Below are 15,115 nucleotides of genomic sequence, written 5' to 3'. Positions count from 1 at the left end.
GTCTTTCTTCCACTGGATGTTTTTAGCTCCCTTGTCGAAGATCAAGTGACCCTAGGTGTGTGGGTTCATTTCTGGGTCTTCAATTCTATTCCATTGGTCTATTTGTCTGTCACTATACCAGTACCATGCAGTTTTTATCACAATTGCTCTGTAGTAGAGCTTTAGGTCCGGCATGGTGATTCCACCAGAGGTTCTTTTATCCTTGAGAAGAGTTTTTGCTATCCTAGGTTTTTTGTTATTCCAGATGAATTTGCAGATTGCACTTTCTAATTCGTTGAAGAATTGATTTGGAATTTTGATGGGGATTGCATTGAATCTGTAGATTGCTTTTGGCAAGATAGCCATTTTTACAATGTTGATCCTGCCAATCCATGAGCATGGGAGATCTTTCCATCTTCTGAGATCTTCTATAATTTCTTTCTTCAGAGACTTGAAGTTTTTATTATACAGATCTTTCACTTCCTTAGTTAGAGTCACGCCAAGATATTTTATATTATTTGTGACTATTGAGAAGGGTGTTGTTTCCCTAATTTCTTTCTCAGCCTGTTTATTCTTTGTGTAGAGAAAGGCCATTGATTTGTTTGAGTTAATTTTATATCCAGCTACTTCACCGAAGCTGTTTATCAGGCTTAGGAGTTCTCTGGTGGAATTTTTAGGGTCACTTATATATACTATCATATCATCTGCAAAGAGTGATATTTTGACTTCATCTTTTCCAATTTGTATCCCTTTGATCTCCTTTTGTTGTCGAATTGCTCTGGCTAGGACTTCAAGTACAATGTTGAATAGGTATGGAGAAAGTGGACAGCCTTGTCTAGTCCCTGATTTTAGAGGGATTGCTTCAAGCTTCTCACCATTTACTTTGATGTTGGCTACTGGTTTGCTGTAGATTGCTTTTATCATGTTTAGGTATGGGCCTTGAATTCCTGATCTTTCCAAGACTTTTATCATGAATGGGTGTTGGATCTTGTCAAATGCTTTTTCCACATCTAAGGAGATGACCATGTAGTTTTTGTCTTTGAGTTTGTTTATATACTGGATTACGTTGATGGATTTCCGTATATTGAACCATCCCTGCATCACTGGGATGAAACCTACTTGGTCAGGATGGATGATTGTTTTGATGTGTTCTTGGATTCGGTTAGCAAGAACTTTATTGAGGATTTTTGCATCAATATTCATAAGGGATATTGGTTTGAAGTTTTCTATCTTTGTTGGGTCTTTTTGTGGTTTAGGTATCAGAGTAATTGTGGCTTCATAGAATGAGTTGGGTAGAGTACCTTCTGTTTCTATTTTGTGGAATAGTTTGTGAAGAACTGGGATTAGATCTTCTTTGAAGGTCTGATAGAACTCTGCACTAAACCCATCTGGTCCTGGGCTTTTTTTAGTTGGGAGACTATTAATGACTGCTTCTATTTCTTTGGGGGATATAGGGCTGTTTAGATCATTAACCTGATCTTGATTCAACTTTGGTACCTGGTATCTGTCTAAGAACTCCTCCATTTCATCCAGGTTCTCCAGTTTTGTTGAGTATAGCCTTTGGTAGAAGGATCTGATGGTGTTTTGGATGTCTTCAGGATCTGTTGTTATGTCTCCTTTTTCATTTCTGATTTTGTTAATTAGGATGCTTTCCCTGTGCCCTCTAGTGAGTCTGGCTAAGGGTTTATCTATCTTGTTGATTTTCTCAAAGAACCAGCTCCTTGATTGGTTGATTCTTTGAATAGTTTTTCTTGTTTCCACTTGGTTGATTTCACCCCTGAGTTTGATTATTTCCTGCCGTCTACTCCTCTTGGGTGAATTTGCTTCCTTTTGTTCTAGTGCTTTTAGGTGTGTTGTCAAGCTGCTAATGTGTGCTCTCTCTAGTTTCCTTTTGGAGGCACTCAGAGCTATGAGTTTTCCTCTTAGAAATGCTTTCATTGCGTCCCATAAGTTTGGGTATGTTGTGGCTTCATTTTCATTGAACTCTAAAAAGTCCTTAATTTCTTTCTTTATTCCTTCCTTGACCAAGGTATCATTGAGAAGAGTGTTGTTCAGTTTCCACGTGAAGGTTGGCTTTCTATTATTTATTTTGTTATTGAAGATCAGCCTTAGTCCATGGTGATCTGATAGGATGCATGGGACAATTTCAATATTTTTATATCTGTTGAGGCCTGCTTTGTGACCAATTATGTGGTCAATTTTGGAGAAGGTACCATGAGGTGCTGAGAAGAAGGTATATCCTTTTGTTTTAGGATAGAATGTTCTGTAGATATCTGCCAGATCCATTTGATTCATAATTTCTCTTAGTTTCACTGTGTCCCTGTTTAGTTTCTGTTTCCATGATCTGTCCATTGGTGAAAGTGGTGTGTTGAAGTCTCCCACTATTATTGTATGAGGTGCAATGTGTGCTTTGAGCTTTACTAAAGTTTCTTTAATGAATGTGGCTGCCTTTGTATTTGGAGCATAGATATTCAGGATTGATAGTTCCTCTTGGAGGATTTTACCTTTGATGAGTATGAAGTGTCCCTCCCTGTCTTTTTTAATGACTTTGGGTTGGAAGTCAATCTTATCAGATATTAGAATGGCTACTCCAGCTTGTTTCTTCATGCCATTTGCTTGGAAAATTGTTTTCCAGCCTTTCATTCTGAGGTAGTGTCTATCCTTTTCTCTGAGATGAGTTTCCTGTAAGCAGCAAAATGTTGGGTCTTGTTTGTGTAGCCAGTTTGTTAGTCTATGTCTTTTTATCGGGGAGTTGAGTCCATTGATATTAAGAGATATTAAGGAAAAGTAATTGTTGTTTCCTGTTATTTTTGTTGTTAAAGTTGGCATTTTGTTCTTGTGGCTGTCTTCTTTTAGGTTTGTTGAGGGATTACCTTCTTGTTGTTTCTAGGGCGTGGTTCCTGTCCTTGTATTGGTTTTTTTCTGTTATTATCCTTTGAAGGGCTGGATTCGTGGAGAGATAATGTGTGAATTTGGTTTTGTCGTGGAATACTTTGGTTTCTCCATCTATGTTAATTGAGAGTTTGGCTGGGTATAGTAGCCTGGGCTGGAATTTGTGTTCTTTTAGTGTCTGTATAACATCCGTCCAGGATCTTCTGGCTTTCATAGTCTCTGGTGAAAAATCTGGTGTAATTCTGATAGGCTTGCCTTTATATGTTACTTGGCCTTTTTCTCTTACTGCTTTTAGTATTCTATCTTTATTTAGAGCATTTGTTGCTCTGATTATTATGTGTCGGGAGGTATTTCTTTTCTGGTCCAGTCTATTTGGAGTTCTGTAGGCTTCTAGTATGTTCATGGGCATCTCTTTCTTTAGATTTGGGAAGTTTTCTTCTATAATTTTGTTGAAGATGTTTGCTGGTCCTTTGAGTTGAAAATCTTCATTCTCATCCACTCCTATTATCCGTAGGTTTGGTCTTCTAATTGTGTCCTGTATTTCTTGGATGTTTTGAGTTAGGATCTTTTTGCATTTTACATTTTCCTTGATTGTTGTGCCGATGTTCTCTATGGAATCTTCTGCACCTGAGATTCTCTCTTCCATCTCTTGTATTCTGTTGCTGATGCTCGTATCTATGGTTCCAGATTTCTTTCCTAGGGTTTCTATCTCCAGTGTTGCCTCATTTTGGGTTTTCTTTATTGTGTCTACTTCCCTTTTTAGGTCTAGTATGGTTTTGTTCATTTCCATCATCTGTTTGGATGTGTTTTCCTGTTTTTCTGTAAGGACTTCTACCTGTTTGATTATGTTATCATGTTTTTCTTTAAGGATTTGTAACTCTTTAGCAGTGTTCTCCTGCAATTCTTTAAGGGATTTTTGTGCTTCCTCTTTATTGTCTTCTGCCTGTTTAGCAGTGTTCTCCTGCATTTCTTTAAGTGTGTTATTAAAGTCCTTCTTGAAGTCCTCTATCATCATCAGGAGATATGCTTTTAAATCCGTGTCTAGCTTTTCCGGTGTGTTGGGGTGCCCTGGACTGGGCGAAGTGGGGGTGCTGGGTTCTGATGATGGTGAGTGGTCTTGGTTTCTGTTAGTAAGATTATTACGTTTACCTTTCGCCATCTGGTAATCTCTGGGGTTAGTTGTTATCGTTGTCACTGTTTAAAGATTGGAGCAGAAGCTGTGTTCCACTCACCAGCAGTCTCTAAATCCTGCGGCGGGGGTCGTGGGTAGCTGACGGTACCCCGGTGCTGGTCCAGCCGGAAGAGGCCTGTGGTCCTACTCAGGCCGTTTTTCTGCTTCCCTAACTAATGCAGTCTCTGGTCCCGCGTGCAATTGGATTGGAGCAGAAGCTGTGTTCCACTCTCCAGAAGTCTTAAGATCCTGTGGTGGGTGTTGTGGGTAGCTGGTGAGTGTCAGCCGACCCTGCGCCCCAGCTGCCCCGGTGCTTTTCTGACCGGAAGAGGGTTGTGGCCCTATGTAGGCCGGATTTCTCTCTCCCCAACCAGAGCAGTCTCAGGTCCCGCGTGATTGGACTGGAGCAGAAGCTGTGTTCCACTCACCAGCAGTCCCAAAATCCTGCGGCGGGGGTCGTGGGTAGCTGGCGGGTGTCAGGCAACCCTGCGCTCCCGCTACCCCGGCGCTGATCCAGCCTGATGAGGCCTGTGGTCCTACTCAGGCCGGTTTCTGCTTCCCTAACTAATGCAGTCTCAGGTCCCGCACAATTGGATTGGAGCAGAAGCTGTGCTCCACTCACCAGAAGTCTTAAGATCCTGTGGCGGGTGTTGTGGGTAGCTGGCGAGTGTCCTGTTGTTGTATCCTTATTTTGAGCCGTTGTGTTTCTTTGAGCTAAATATAATTGGGATTTTGCAAGGCATTGCATTGCTTCTGTAGGTAACTTTCAGTAACATGGTCGTTTTGCTGTTCTATGTAGTGGGAAGCCTTTCACTCTGCCAATGTCTTTTTGAGTTTCTTCAGTGTTTTAAAGTTTACACTGTTCAAGTACTTAGCTCCCTTAGTTTGGATTCTTTATAAGTGTTTTAAGTTTTTGAAAACACTGCATGGGATTGCATTTCTGCTTAATTTCTCAGTACCAAAGTTTCTGGTGAATATGAACTGGACAGAATTTTTTGTTGCTGTGCATACTGCTTTTCTTGGTGAAAGTGTTAAAGCACATCTTAGTGCTTGTGTTCAACTGTTGGTACTCTTCTTAAGTGTAAGAGCTTATCATTTACCCATAGAGAGATTATTTAACCTTCTCCTTTATGTTTATAGCCCATTTACTTCCTCATCTTGCATTACTGCTGTAGGCAAAACCTTCAAGCAGAATACAGGGGTTTAGAGAGCTGATCCTAGTCTCTTATCCATTGACTTTAGATAAAATGGTTTCTGCTTTCACAGTTCAGTATAATGTGCTTTACAAGTTTGTTATGTAGAACCATTTTATGTTAAGGTGTGCTCTGAGACACTTCAGGACTGCTGTCACAAGCAGAACGCTAGCTTTTCTCAAGCCCTTTTCTGTGTATCCTTCCATTTTGGGGAATGTGACCTTTTAAAGCAAGCATACTTTTTTCCACTGTTTCATTTTTCATATAATCCTTCAATCTCTCCTCTAAATATGTCTAAGGACTGAATTACATCTATTGATTTCTGTATCCTGAAGCTCCTCTTGGCACTGATAGGAAACTAGTTTGATCATAATAATTTTGCTGAAGGCTGTGAGCAAGTCCTAACCTGAGCTAAGTTTTCTCAGAGTTTCACATTATTATTTATTTCTTTGTATGATAGTAATGTTTAAATGGAGAGTTTCCTTGAATCTTTATTCCAGCCCCAATATTCATTAGATGAAGTGGTGCAGTTTGCTGGTGAACTTTTCCACCGGCTTTTTCTTTGATTTTTTTAGTTCTAATATTTTTATTCTTTGTTTTCAAATTCAGTTTCTTGCTGATGTTCTCATTTATGTTTCTAGTTTGCATCTCTATTTCCTTAGCTACATTCCTTCACCTGCTACTTTGTACCTTCTTTGAAACAACTGAATCTTATTTTGTACAGAGTTTGAATTCTCAGTGCAGCTTTCCAGTCACTTCACTGTCTCAAGTTTCAGCAGTTACATTTTAGGGGTTATGATCATTTCCAGGTTTTCATAGTAATTGTGCTTCTGTGCTCTCATTTCTACATCACTTGCTATTGGTATTTCTTCTAGTTTTATTTGGAAATGTTACTGAAGAGCTTCCTCTTGCAGGCTAAATCTTCATTACTGTCCAGAGGACAGAAATAACCACTATAACAGCTGTAACACCAACACAGACCATGACTGCAATAGACAGGAAGTTGATTAAATCTAACTACCACAGCTCAAATGAGAATATAGCAGAAAGTAAAAAAAATAGTGTGCGGTGAGCCATAAAGTTAAAACTGAATGTGGGTCAAAGTGGAAATAGTAAATGAATGAAGTTAATTAGGTGGGTGGAGGAACCTAAGAAGAAGCAATGCTGAATAAGGGAAAGGAAAGTGTAGAAGAAAATGGAAGCATGTTTGAAAGAGGAGGGGAGGGGCTGGTGAGATGGCTCAGTGGGTAAGAGCACCCGACTGCTCTTCGGAAGGTCCAGAGTTCAATTCCCAGCAACCACATGGTGGCTAATAACCATCCGTAACAAGATCTGGCGCCCTCTTCTGGAGTGTCTGAAGACAGCTACAGTGTACTTACATATAATAAATAAATAAATCTTTAAAAAAAAAAAGAAAGAGGAGGGGAAAGAGGGAAAGACTGCATGAATCAGAAGATATGTGTGAACAAAACTAGGTAAATGTAAAGACTCAAATAAAAACTAGAAGGTTTAAAATGCCAGACACTCTTACTGAGGCTATGGAGTGCTAACAAAAAGGGGCCTATCATGACTGCCATTAAGAAGACCCAACAAGCAGCTGAAAGAGTCAGATGCAGTTATTTGCACCCAACCAATAGACAGAAGCGGCCTAACCCTGTTGTTGAATTAGAGAAGACTGAAAGAAGCTGAGTAGAAGGGCGACCCTGCAGGAGGACACTCAGTCTCAATTAATCTGGAACCCTGAGATCTCCCAAGCACTGGACCACCAAACACACAGATAATATGAGGCCCCCAACACTCATAGAGTAGAGGACTTCTGGTTTTGTGTCCATTCAGAGATGATGCACCTAACCCTCAAGAGCCTGGAGGCCCCAGGGAATTTAGAGGTCAGGTGGGGTAGGGGTAGGGGCATCCACGTGGAGAAGTGGTGGAGTGGGGTGGATGTATGTGATGTAGGGCAGTCAGAGAGTGGATGAGTGGCAGGGAATGTAATATGGGGTGTAGAAAACAAATTAAAAATAAATAAATTTGAAAAAAAAATGTACATTTTAGACATTATAAATGGATAGCAGAAAGAAAAGAATAAAATACAATGGGCAAAATATTTTCTAAAGGGTCTATCACATAGAGATGCTTATTTCTAGGTTGGAGTGTTCCAACTGAAGATTTACAGTGGTTTATCTCATCTTTATTAACTTTTGCATTCGTGCTGATCCCTGACCACTCATAGATCAGTTGTTTAACACAGTTCCTTTTAGGGGCTTTCATTATGCTCTCTCTCTCTCTCTCTCTCTCTCTCTCTCTCTCTCTCTCTCTCTCTCTCTCTCTGTGTGTGTGTGTGTGTGTGTGTGTGTGTGTGTATGTGTGTGTGTGTGTGTGTGTGCGTGTTTGTCTGATGTGTGTGTATGTGTCCCATGAATCTCTGCTATGTATTCATAGTTTTTATACCTGTAGGGGTGGCAGGTTCTCCCTCTCCCCAGAGGCTCTCCATGCACGGGGATGAAGATCATGCATGTGTTTTTAAGAGTTGAGTTTGGAAGGAGGGGCACCGTGTTTAGTGTTGGGGGTTTCATCTTAGTGTGTTCTTATCCTACCCAGCAGGAGACAGTCTGTGTGAGAGAAGTTAATGAAAACTTAAGGGCTTTTCTTAACGTGACATTTCAGTTTTATATGTTCCTATGATACTGATTTATTTTTAAAAAACAGTTTGTGTGTTTGCATGGTATGTGTTTCAGCACAAGTTGGGTGTATGTCAAAGAGCTCTGTGGAGGTCTCTGGACAACTCTTTACAGTAAGTTCGTTGTTTTGGTATCAAAGGGAAAAGTGGTGAATATTTTGATTATGTGTTTCATTTTGCTTTCTCAGAATCACAGGTAACTTAATGTTTTAGTATTTTCTATTTGCAAGGTAATGATGGCATCACTTTTGTCTGGATTTTCCCATCAACGACTTTTGTGATGGCTTGTGTACTTTTGAGATAAACTATCAGAAGTCAGGTAACAAAGTGAACAAAATTGTCTTCTGATAACCTAGTGATCATTTCTATTGGCATTTTATTACACACACACACATATTTATGTATACATACATATGAATAAGGGTTGTATGTATATTCATGGACAAATAGACCTTAATATACTCACAAACCAATTTCTATGCCCTACAAGTAGACGTCTCTAGAAGTAGATGTTTTATTGCCTATATATTATACAGATAGTTATCTATGTTGCTAACAATGGTTGCAAAGAAAATACTGTGGATATTTGTCATGTTTTCTAAATGTTTCTCACTGAAAATGTAGGTTCCTTAAGATGGACACCAAGGACCCACCCACACTATTGGATCTTGCTACACAGAGTTTAATGAGTAATGAGCATGCAGCAATCCAAGCCCTGGAGGAGATCCCAGGGGAGCTTTTTGTCCCTTTGTTCACTGCTGCCTTCACGGGTAGACACAAGAATATACTGACAGCAATTGTGAAGGCTTGGCCCTTTGCCTGTCTCCACATTGGGGCACTAAGTGTGCAGGAACCCCAGTGTGAACTCCTGGAAGCCTTGGTTGAGAGTCTTCAATTCCTCCCTGCCCTGAACTCAGCTACTAGGTAAGACCTGGTATAATAGAGAGATAGTAAGACACAGAAGAATATGCCTCTATCTGCTATCCTCTCAGATGTAGTTTATGCAAATAGTGAAAAGTTTACAGGACGTTTAGTCCAGCACGGGAGGTCACCTTAACACAACTGTCTTATAGTGTTGAATATGGCATGTAAGTGATTGAGGGAACTATTGGTGGGTTTGAAGTATGCTATTATTTGCATTAAACAAAGATATGAATATTAAGATTGCTGAGGATTTGCGAAGAAAAATGGAAAAACCAGTGTTCTTTACTTTTCATGGGAAGGAGTTATTGGCAGTAAGTCTATGTAAAAAGTGTAGACGAAGAGCTACAGAGATAGTTTAGCACTTAAGAGCAATAGCTCTTATTACAGAGAAGTCCAATTTCCAGGACCCATAATGCAGCTCAAAACTGTAACTTCAGTTCTACAGGATCTGATACCCACATACAGGATAAACTCCAATGCACATGGAAGAGAAATACAAATAAAAACTGAAGTGTAGACCAAGAATACAGTGATTTGATTTTTGTGAACCCACAGTAATCCATGAAATTTAGGAAATCCCAAGGTCAGTTTTGTTCTGCTCACTGCTGCCTCCATGGATGGGATTTCTGAGACCCTGAGAGCAATGTAAAGCTTTGGCCCTTTTCTGTCTCCACATGAGAACATTAAGTACACAAAGGGGTCTTCAGATGTTTCTTCCAAGAACTCAGCACTTCAGTAAGAATGTGTGTATTTCACACATGGTAAGATAGCAAAACCTTATAAAGGAGCCTGTTACAAGAGCACAGCAGTTAGTTATGCTGTTCTATCGTCCACAGTTAGTAATAGCAACTGCTGAAAATGCATCTGTCAGTTAAGATTACCTTAGAAACTCTGATGTCTTACGTAGGGTTTTAATTGTGTAATAGAGGTGAGCGAGGCTACTATTGATAGCTGTACAAAATGGAGACATTGCAAAGAAACAGGTGAGCAAGATTTGTGAGCATTAGATGCTATAGAAAATAGGAAAGGATAAAGTATTTGCATAGGAATGTTGTGCTGGTACGTTGTATATGAAATGATAGAGGAAAATATTATTTTGTCACGACATTATACTACTATTGTTCCTGCTTGGTTATATTGATGTTTGCCACCCCTCAGATCCTCTGTTTTTTGTCTGTTTTGTTTTTGCTTTGTTTTGTTTTGTTCTTTTTTCTTTTTAACCTACAGGAGCCCTAAGCTGAGGATCCTAGATTTAAGGCAGGATGCTGGCTGCAAGACCGTATGTCCTGAGATCACTACTAAATCGACAATTTGCTTTCATTCTTGTGCTCACTCTGAGCACTCTATCTTCAAAATTGAAGGCCAGGAGGGTCTTTCAAGTTCCAAGTCTGAGGCTCAGCCCTCTAAGTTCCCTATGGAATTAATAGTGGACATTTCCCTTGATGGTACTTTGAGGGAAAGGGAGTTTTTTGCTTTGCTTCTGAATAAAGTAGAGCAGAGCCTAGGCTCTCTGCATCTGTGCTGCAGAGATTTGCAAATTAATAATTTGTGTGAATGCAGACATGCATTAAGCCATCTGGATCTGAAATGTGTTCATCACCTGGCAATTGATGGATCTCCTCTTACTGAAGTCACCAACCTATTATCTCGTGTAGTACAACTGGACAAACTTAGCCTGTCTGAAATCGCTTGTAGATCTTTGAATGGGAGAACGTTTAGAAATTTTATCACCCAATTGACTCGTATGGATCACCTGAAGGAGCTCAGCTTGTCTTCATTCTGCCTCACAGATCATCTTGAAAATGTCCTGAGGTAAGGGCTTGGGATAGATACTGGGTTTCAATTAACATCCAGTTTTTACGATAAGAGAAAGAATTCTTAGATACTCTTCAGCTTTCCATAACCATGTCTCCTACCTCAGCATGGGTAATGCTGGGAGTTTAAAAACAACCAGGAAAGGCCATCTTTCTATACTTGAAGAGAAAAACAGGCTTTCAAAAACCTTAGCCACCTAAGCATGGACAGGCACTGTGCTCAATCCAGAAATATAAAGGAGAAAATATGCATGCAGTCCTTCTCTAGCAGTCAAGAGAGGAGGAACTGAAAGCAAGACTTTATGTTGTGGCACTGGTGCATGTACTCTAGCCATATACCCATAGGCTGATGTCAGATGATTTTCCTAATCTGCTATCTCCAAGGTTCAGACTGTGAAGGTGGAGGCTGCCATTTATGGACTGGCGAAAGGGAGCTTCCAGTTGGTTGCTCCTTCTGTCCTATCTGTTCCAAGCAGGCGAACTAGTTCCACAATTTATCGTGCTGTAATTACAAAGTAGATAATGTTTTCACTAAGTCTTCACAGGACCCTATAACAACATATTTTACACCTTGTAAAGGTTAAAATATTACAAGTGAGAGTGTTAAATTGTCTTTTACAGACTCACAAGTCTATTAAGTGTGTGAAAGATCACATCATTACGTGCTAATACACTATAAGCTTAAAACAGTTTGTTCTAGGTTCATGAATATTGTTCTCCTCACCTGGTCCTCATTTTTCAGAATAACTTTTGTGTTTCCTCCCTACAGAGTACTCTCTGCTGCTTTGGAATTCTTGTATCTGCCATTCTGTGGACTTTCTTACAGTGACTTCAAGTTCCTCTCTGAGTGCCCTCAAGCCAATCATTTAAAGTTGCTGAATATCAGCAACAATCCAATATATTGGGAAGATTGTGAGCCATTCTATTATCTCCTGCAGAATGTTTCTACCACCTTGCAGCATCTGGAAATTAATCATTGCTTTTTAACAGATTCTACAATCTCTGTTCTTATCCCAGCCCTGACCAGCTGTTCTCAACTTCGAGTGTTTCGCTTTTCTTCAAATCCAATTACCATGGGAATGCTCATGAGAATTCTGGAGCTATTAACACCATTGAAGGAGCTTAAATATGTGATTTATCCCATCCCTGTCCATTGCTATGGGAGGAGGTATTTTCAAGGCAGTTTAGATAGACAGAAGGTTGAAGATGTGAAGACACAATTGAGATTAATGCTACAGGAGGCAGAAAGGAGTGATATGAATTGGATCACTTACTCTGATTAAATTATGCAGTCGAACACAATTTCAACCTGATATGTTTCCTTTAAGTGTTAACTTTTTTCTTAATCCCATAGTCAGAATATAAAAGGTTCTTATGTTGTAGGAAAATACAGTTAAGAAGTATAGGTATGTAACAGATTTCTATAGAGAATAATTTACAAGAAGATAGAGAACTTTGAGAGTACCTATGTGTCTCTCAGCTATTGCTGTGGATAGCATTTCATCTTACCAACTAAAATTTTAAGTAGAGGATATGGGAAAGTTTTGTTATAAAATACTAACAACACCCTGTCCTCACTGAGATTTACCTGTGTGCGTACTTAGTGCCAGTTGTGACAATAGAACTTTACCTGGATGTGATTTTGGAGACAGGTGGCTATTGAAACCAACACTTTTTATTGCATAAGTTGTTTTAAGCTTCTATCTTTCAGCTGTTTTCAGTTGTTTAAAGGAAACCACCTGGATTTAACAGTGACAAAAAAATATCTGTAACTACTACCATTAAATGGTTCAATTTTTATTTCATATTGATTGAGTGAGGATTATTTTGGGATATTATTGTAGACAGCAAGAATGAAAAGACAAGTTTCTGCCTCAAATCACTCATAGACTGAATATTTCTCTGGTTTTTCAGTTGTTAAAGCCACTAGGAAGATGTTTTACACACTTAGACCCCAAGCTTCATCTTCCCTGCTCTTAATACATATTCTCTTCAATGCAAAACGGACTTTATGATGTTGGATCTCGTCAGCAGGATTCAGGGATTCAATATTACCATCTTGGAGGCATGCTCTCACATCTGTTTGATGTCTACCATCTGGCCTGGTGCAAAATGCCTGGTATAACAGACTGGAAGGGAAGAGAACTTTGTTTCTTTGTTTTAGACATCTCACTAAGGTTGTTTGACTCCACTCCTTTGGAACTTTGGCGAGACCGCATATGATTAGGAGTTTTGACAGAGGGAGTTCCTTTCAACTCATGAGGCCAGAGAGGAGAGAGAGAGCTCTGAGTCCCCACACAGCCATCAGGAGTGTGATTACATAGACTTGCATCCTTGAACTAGCCTGCTCAAAGATTTCAACTGCCTGCCATGGAACCATCAGCTTGAGACCAATATGAACTTGGAAAGACAGTTAGGAGTCCAGCCACAAGTCTGACTATTACTTCTTTAGATATTTTTTCTTTGACCACTAGTTCCTTCGTGGTATACCTGACTCAGTTTGATATTCTGATTTTTTTCTACTGAACTTTACACATTTGCCATAATATTGTGTAACAAATGCATTATGCATGGAGCTGTTTATAGTTGAAATACGATTACCATAAATAGAAAAGTGTAGTTTGCTCAAGATGTAGTGTGAAAAAAACATATAAACCTATTAATTAGTATGCTATTTTTGTTAATGTATTGAAAAGTTAATACACTACATTGCTAAAACTTAGAAAAAGTGTATAAAATTTAGTTTGTTCCTGTCAATCCTGATATGTCAACATCACTGCATTTAAATGACATAAAAGTTTATTGAAAAAAATCATTTATGCAGTGTTTTTATGAATAAACCTTTCTGCATTTAAAAATCTAATAAGAAAAACAGAAGCAATAGTGTGTCTATATTGCTTTAAGTTTGAAATTATACTGGATTTCAGATCAACTAAATAAAACTGTGTTTAAAAAGCTACAGAATTTTGTTAACAGTTCTCACATGTCAAGATGATACTGAACTATATTTTAGAGATACAGAGCACTAAAATTTATCTGGAAAATTAACATTTGTGTTGATTACATTTATGTGTTAAAAGATTATCAAGTTCAAGAAGAAATTTAAACAAAAGCCACATACAAAATTCTGGCATATGATTTGTTAACAAAGCTTTTGAAAGACTCAAAACAAGAATGGAGAATTAATTACATTCATCTCTTTCATATTGCTTATATATTAAAATGTAGAATTTTAAAATTTATTCAAATATCAATGTAACAAGCAAATGTTTTATAATGTTGTCTTCTTAACATCACATTATTTTGTCATCTTTGATTAAGTAAAATGTTACTAACATTTAAGTCCATGGGATTCATTTAATATTTTTTTTTAGGTTTTCTTCTTTCCAATGTGATTCGATACATTTTCTGGGCATAACATATGTTTTTCTCAATTCCTTGCTTTCATTTAATTTGAAGATAATCTATCCTCAGGGATAATTAAAACATTTCTGAAACCTTTTCTTGGTTCTTTGTGAATTTCACATCATGCAATGCAATCCCACTCATCTCCCCTTCCCCACAGACCCACATTCCAGACTTGCAACCTCTCTCCAACATATTAAAATAAATCTCCGTTTGGAAGCCAGAGTGTATCAATGTGTTCCACAGTATACACTTTTGTCCAGGCAACTTTGCTTGCAAATATTAATTGCAATGACTTGTTGGTCTCATATGAGTCCTCTGATTTCTGCTAGTCTGTTGATATGGGACCTCATTTGGACTCTTGGATATCCTGTTGTAGCCTTGTGTCATGGAGATCTTCTAGTTTTGGATCTGTAGGACTAGCTACTTTGTGCACTTCAGAAGTTCAGTGATGTAGTAGTTGTTGAGGTAGGCCACCTCAAAGCCCTGGATCTGGGCTTGAGAGGTATCTGAGCTGGCTGTTGCAGCCAGCTGGAGTGTTGCAGCCAGTGAGGGCTAAGGCCAGTTCTACCACTCATGACCTCGGGGCCATAGGTGCCAAGGAACTAGGAACAGGAGGAGGGCTGACTCTCCCACACTCATACCCTGGGGGCCAGCTCACCCACAATCCTCACATCAAGGGCCAGCTCTACTGTGCTGCACAGTTGAGGTGCAGGGCCGGCTCTACTGAATGATGCAGCTGCTGAGGGACAGGGTAAGGAGGAAGGAGTGTATCTCTCCTTCATCCATGCCACTGCATGGGAGACAATTGGTAGGGCCTGCTTTCACTCCTGTCTATCCTTGAGGCCTGTCTCACCTACAACTTCAGCAATGTGCACAGCCATTCGAGTACTGTAGCTGGCTAGGGGTTAGTTCTTCTGCTCTTCTACAACCAGGGTCAGCTCTTCTAGAATGCCCAGGTGAGGGCTTGGGCCTGTTCTGCAAATGCCTCAGACATCAGTATTTCCCTCAGTGACAGCACAGATCAGGGACATCCATCTGGACTTTGGTGGTAACAGAC

At 39.4% G+C, this 15,115-nt stretch overlaps 1 protein-coding gene across 1 annotated transcript; it reads left to right on the top strand.

Moving 5' to 3' along the window:
- The first annotated feature begins 8,543 nt into the window (after window positions 1-8,543).
- Window positions 8,544-11,995, top strand: LOC147004544 (melanoma antigen preferentially expressed in tumors-like). The gene is made up of 3 exons (XM_085837583.1): window positions 8,544-8,836; window positions 10,064-10,648; window positions 11,420-11,995. Exons 1-3 carry the CDS (start codon window positions 8,547-8,549, stop codon window positions 11,931-11,933), a joined length of 1,389 nt encoding a protein of 462 aa, XP_085693709.1. The 5' UTR covers window positions 8,544-8,546; the 3' UTR covers window positions 11,934-11,995.
- The last annotated feature ends 3,120 nt before the right edge of the window (window positions 11,996-15,115 follow it).

The sequence above is a fragment of the Mus caroli genome, unplaced genomic scaffold, assembly GCF_978045245.1.
Source record: "Mus caroli unplaced genomic scaffold, Mus_caroli_1 scaffold_5, whole genome shotgun sequence".
NCBI classification, from domain to species: Eukaryota; Metazoa; Chordata; class Mammalia; order Rodentia; family Muridae; genus Mus; species Mus caroli.
The sequence above is the reverse complement of the archived record's forward strand: the minus strand, read 5'-3'. Positions and strand labels throughout refer to the sequence as shown.

Excerpts from the sequence above, each read along its gene's own strand:
- LOC147004544 (XM_085837583.1), top strand. The coding sequence starts at position 8,547 with ATGGACACCAAGGACCCACCCACACTATTGGATCTTGCTACACAGAGT. Across the intron at positions 8,837-10,063 it reads GCCCTGAACTCAGCTACTAG|GAGCCCTAAGCTGAGGATCC; the intron begins GTAAGACCTGGT and ends TTTAACCTACAG. Across the intron at positions 10,649-11,419 it reads CATCTTGAAAATGTCCTGAG|AGTACTCTCTGCTGCTTTGG; the intron begins GTAAGGGCTTGG and ends TCCTCCCTACAG.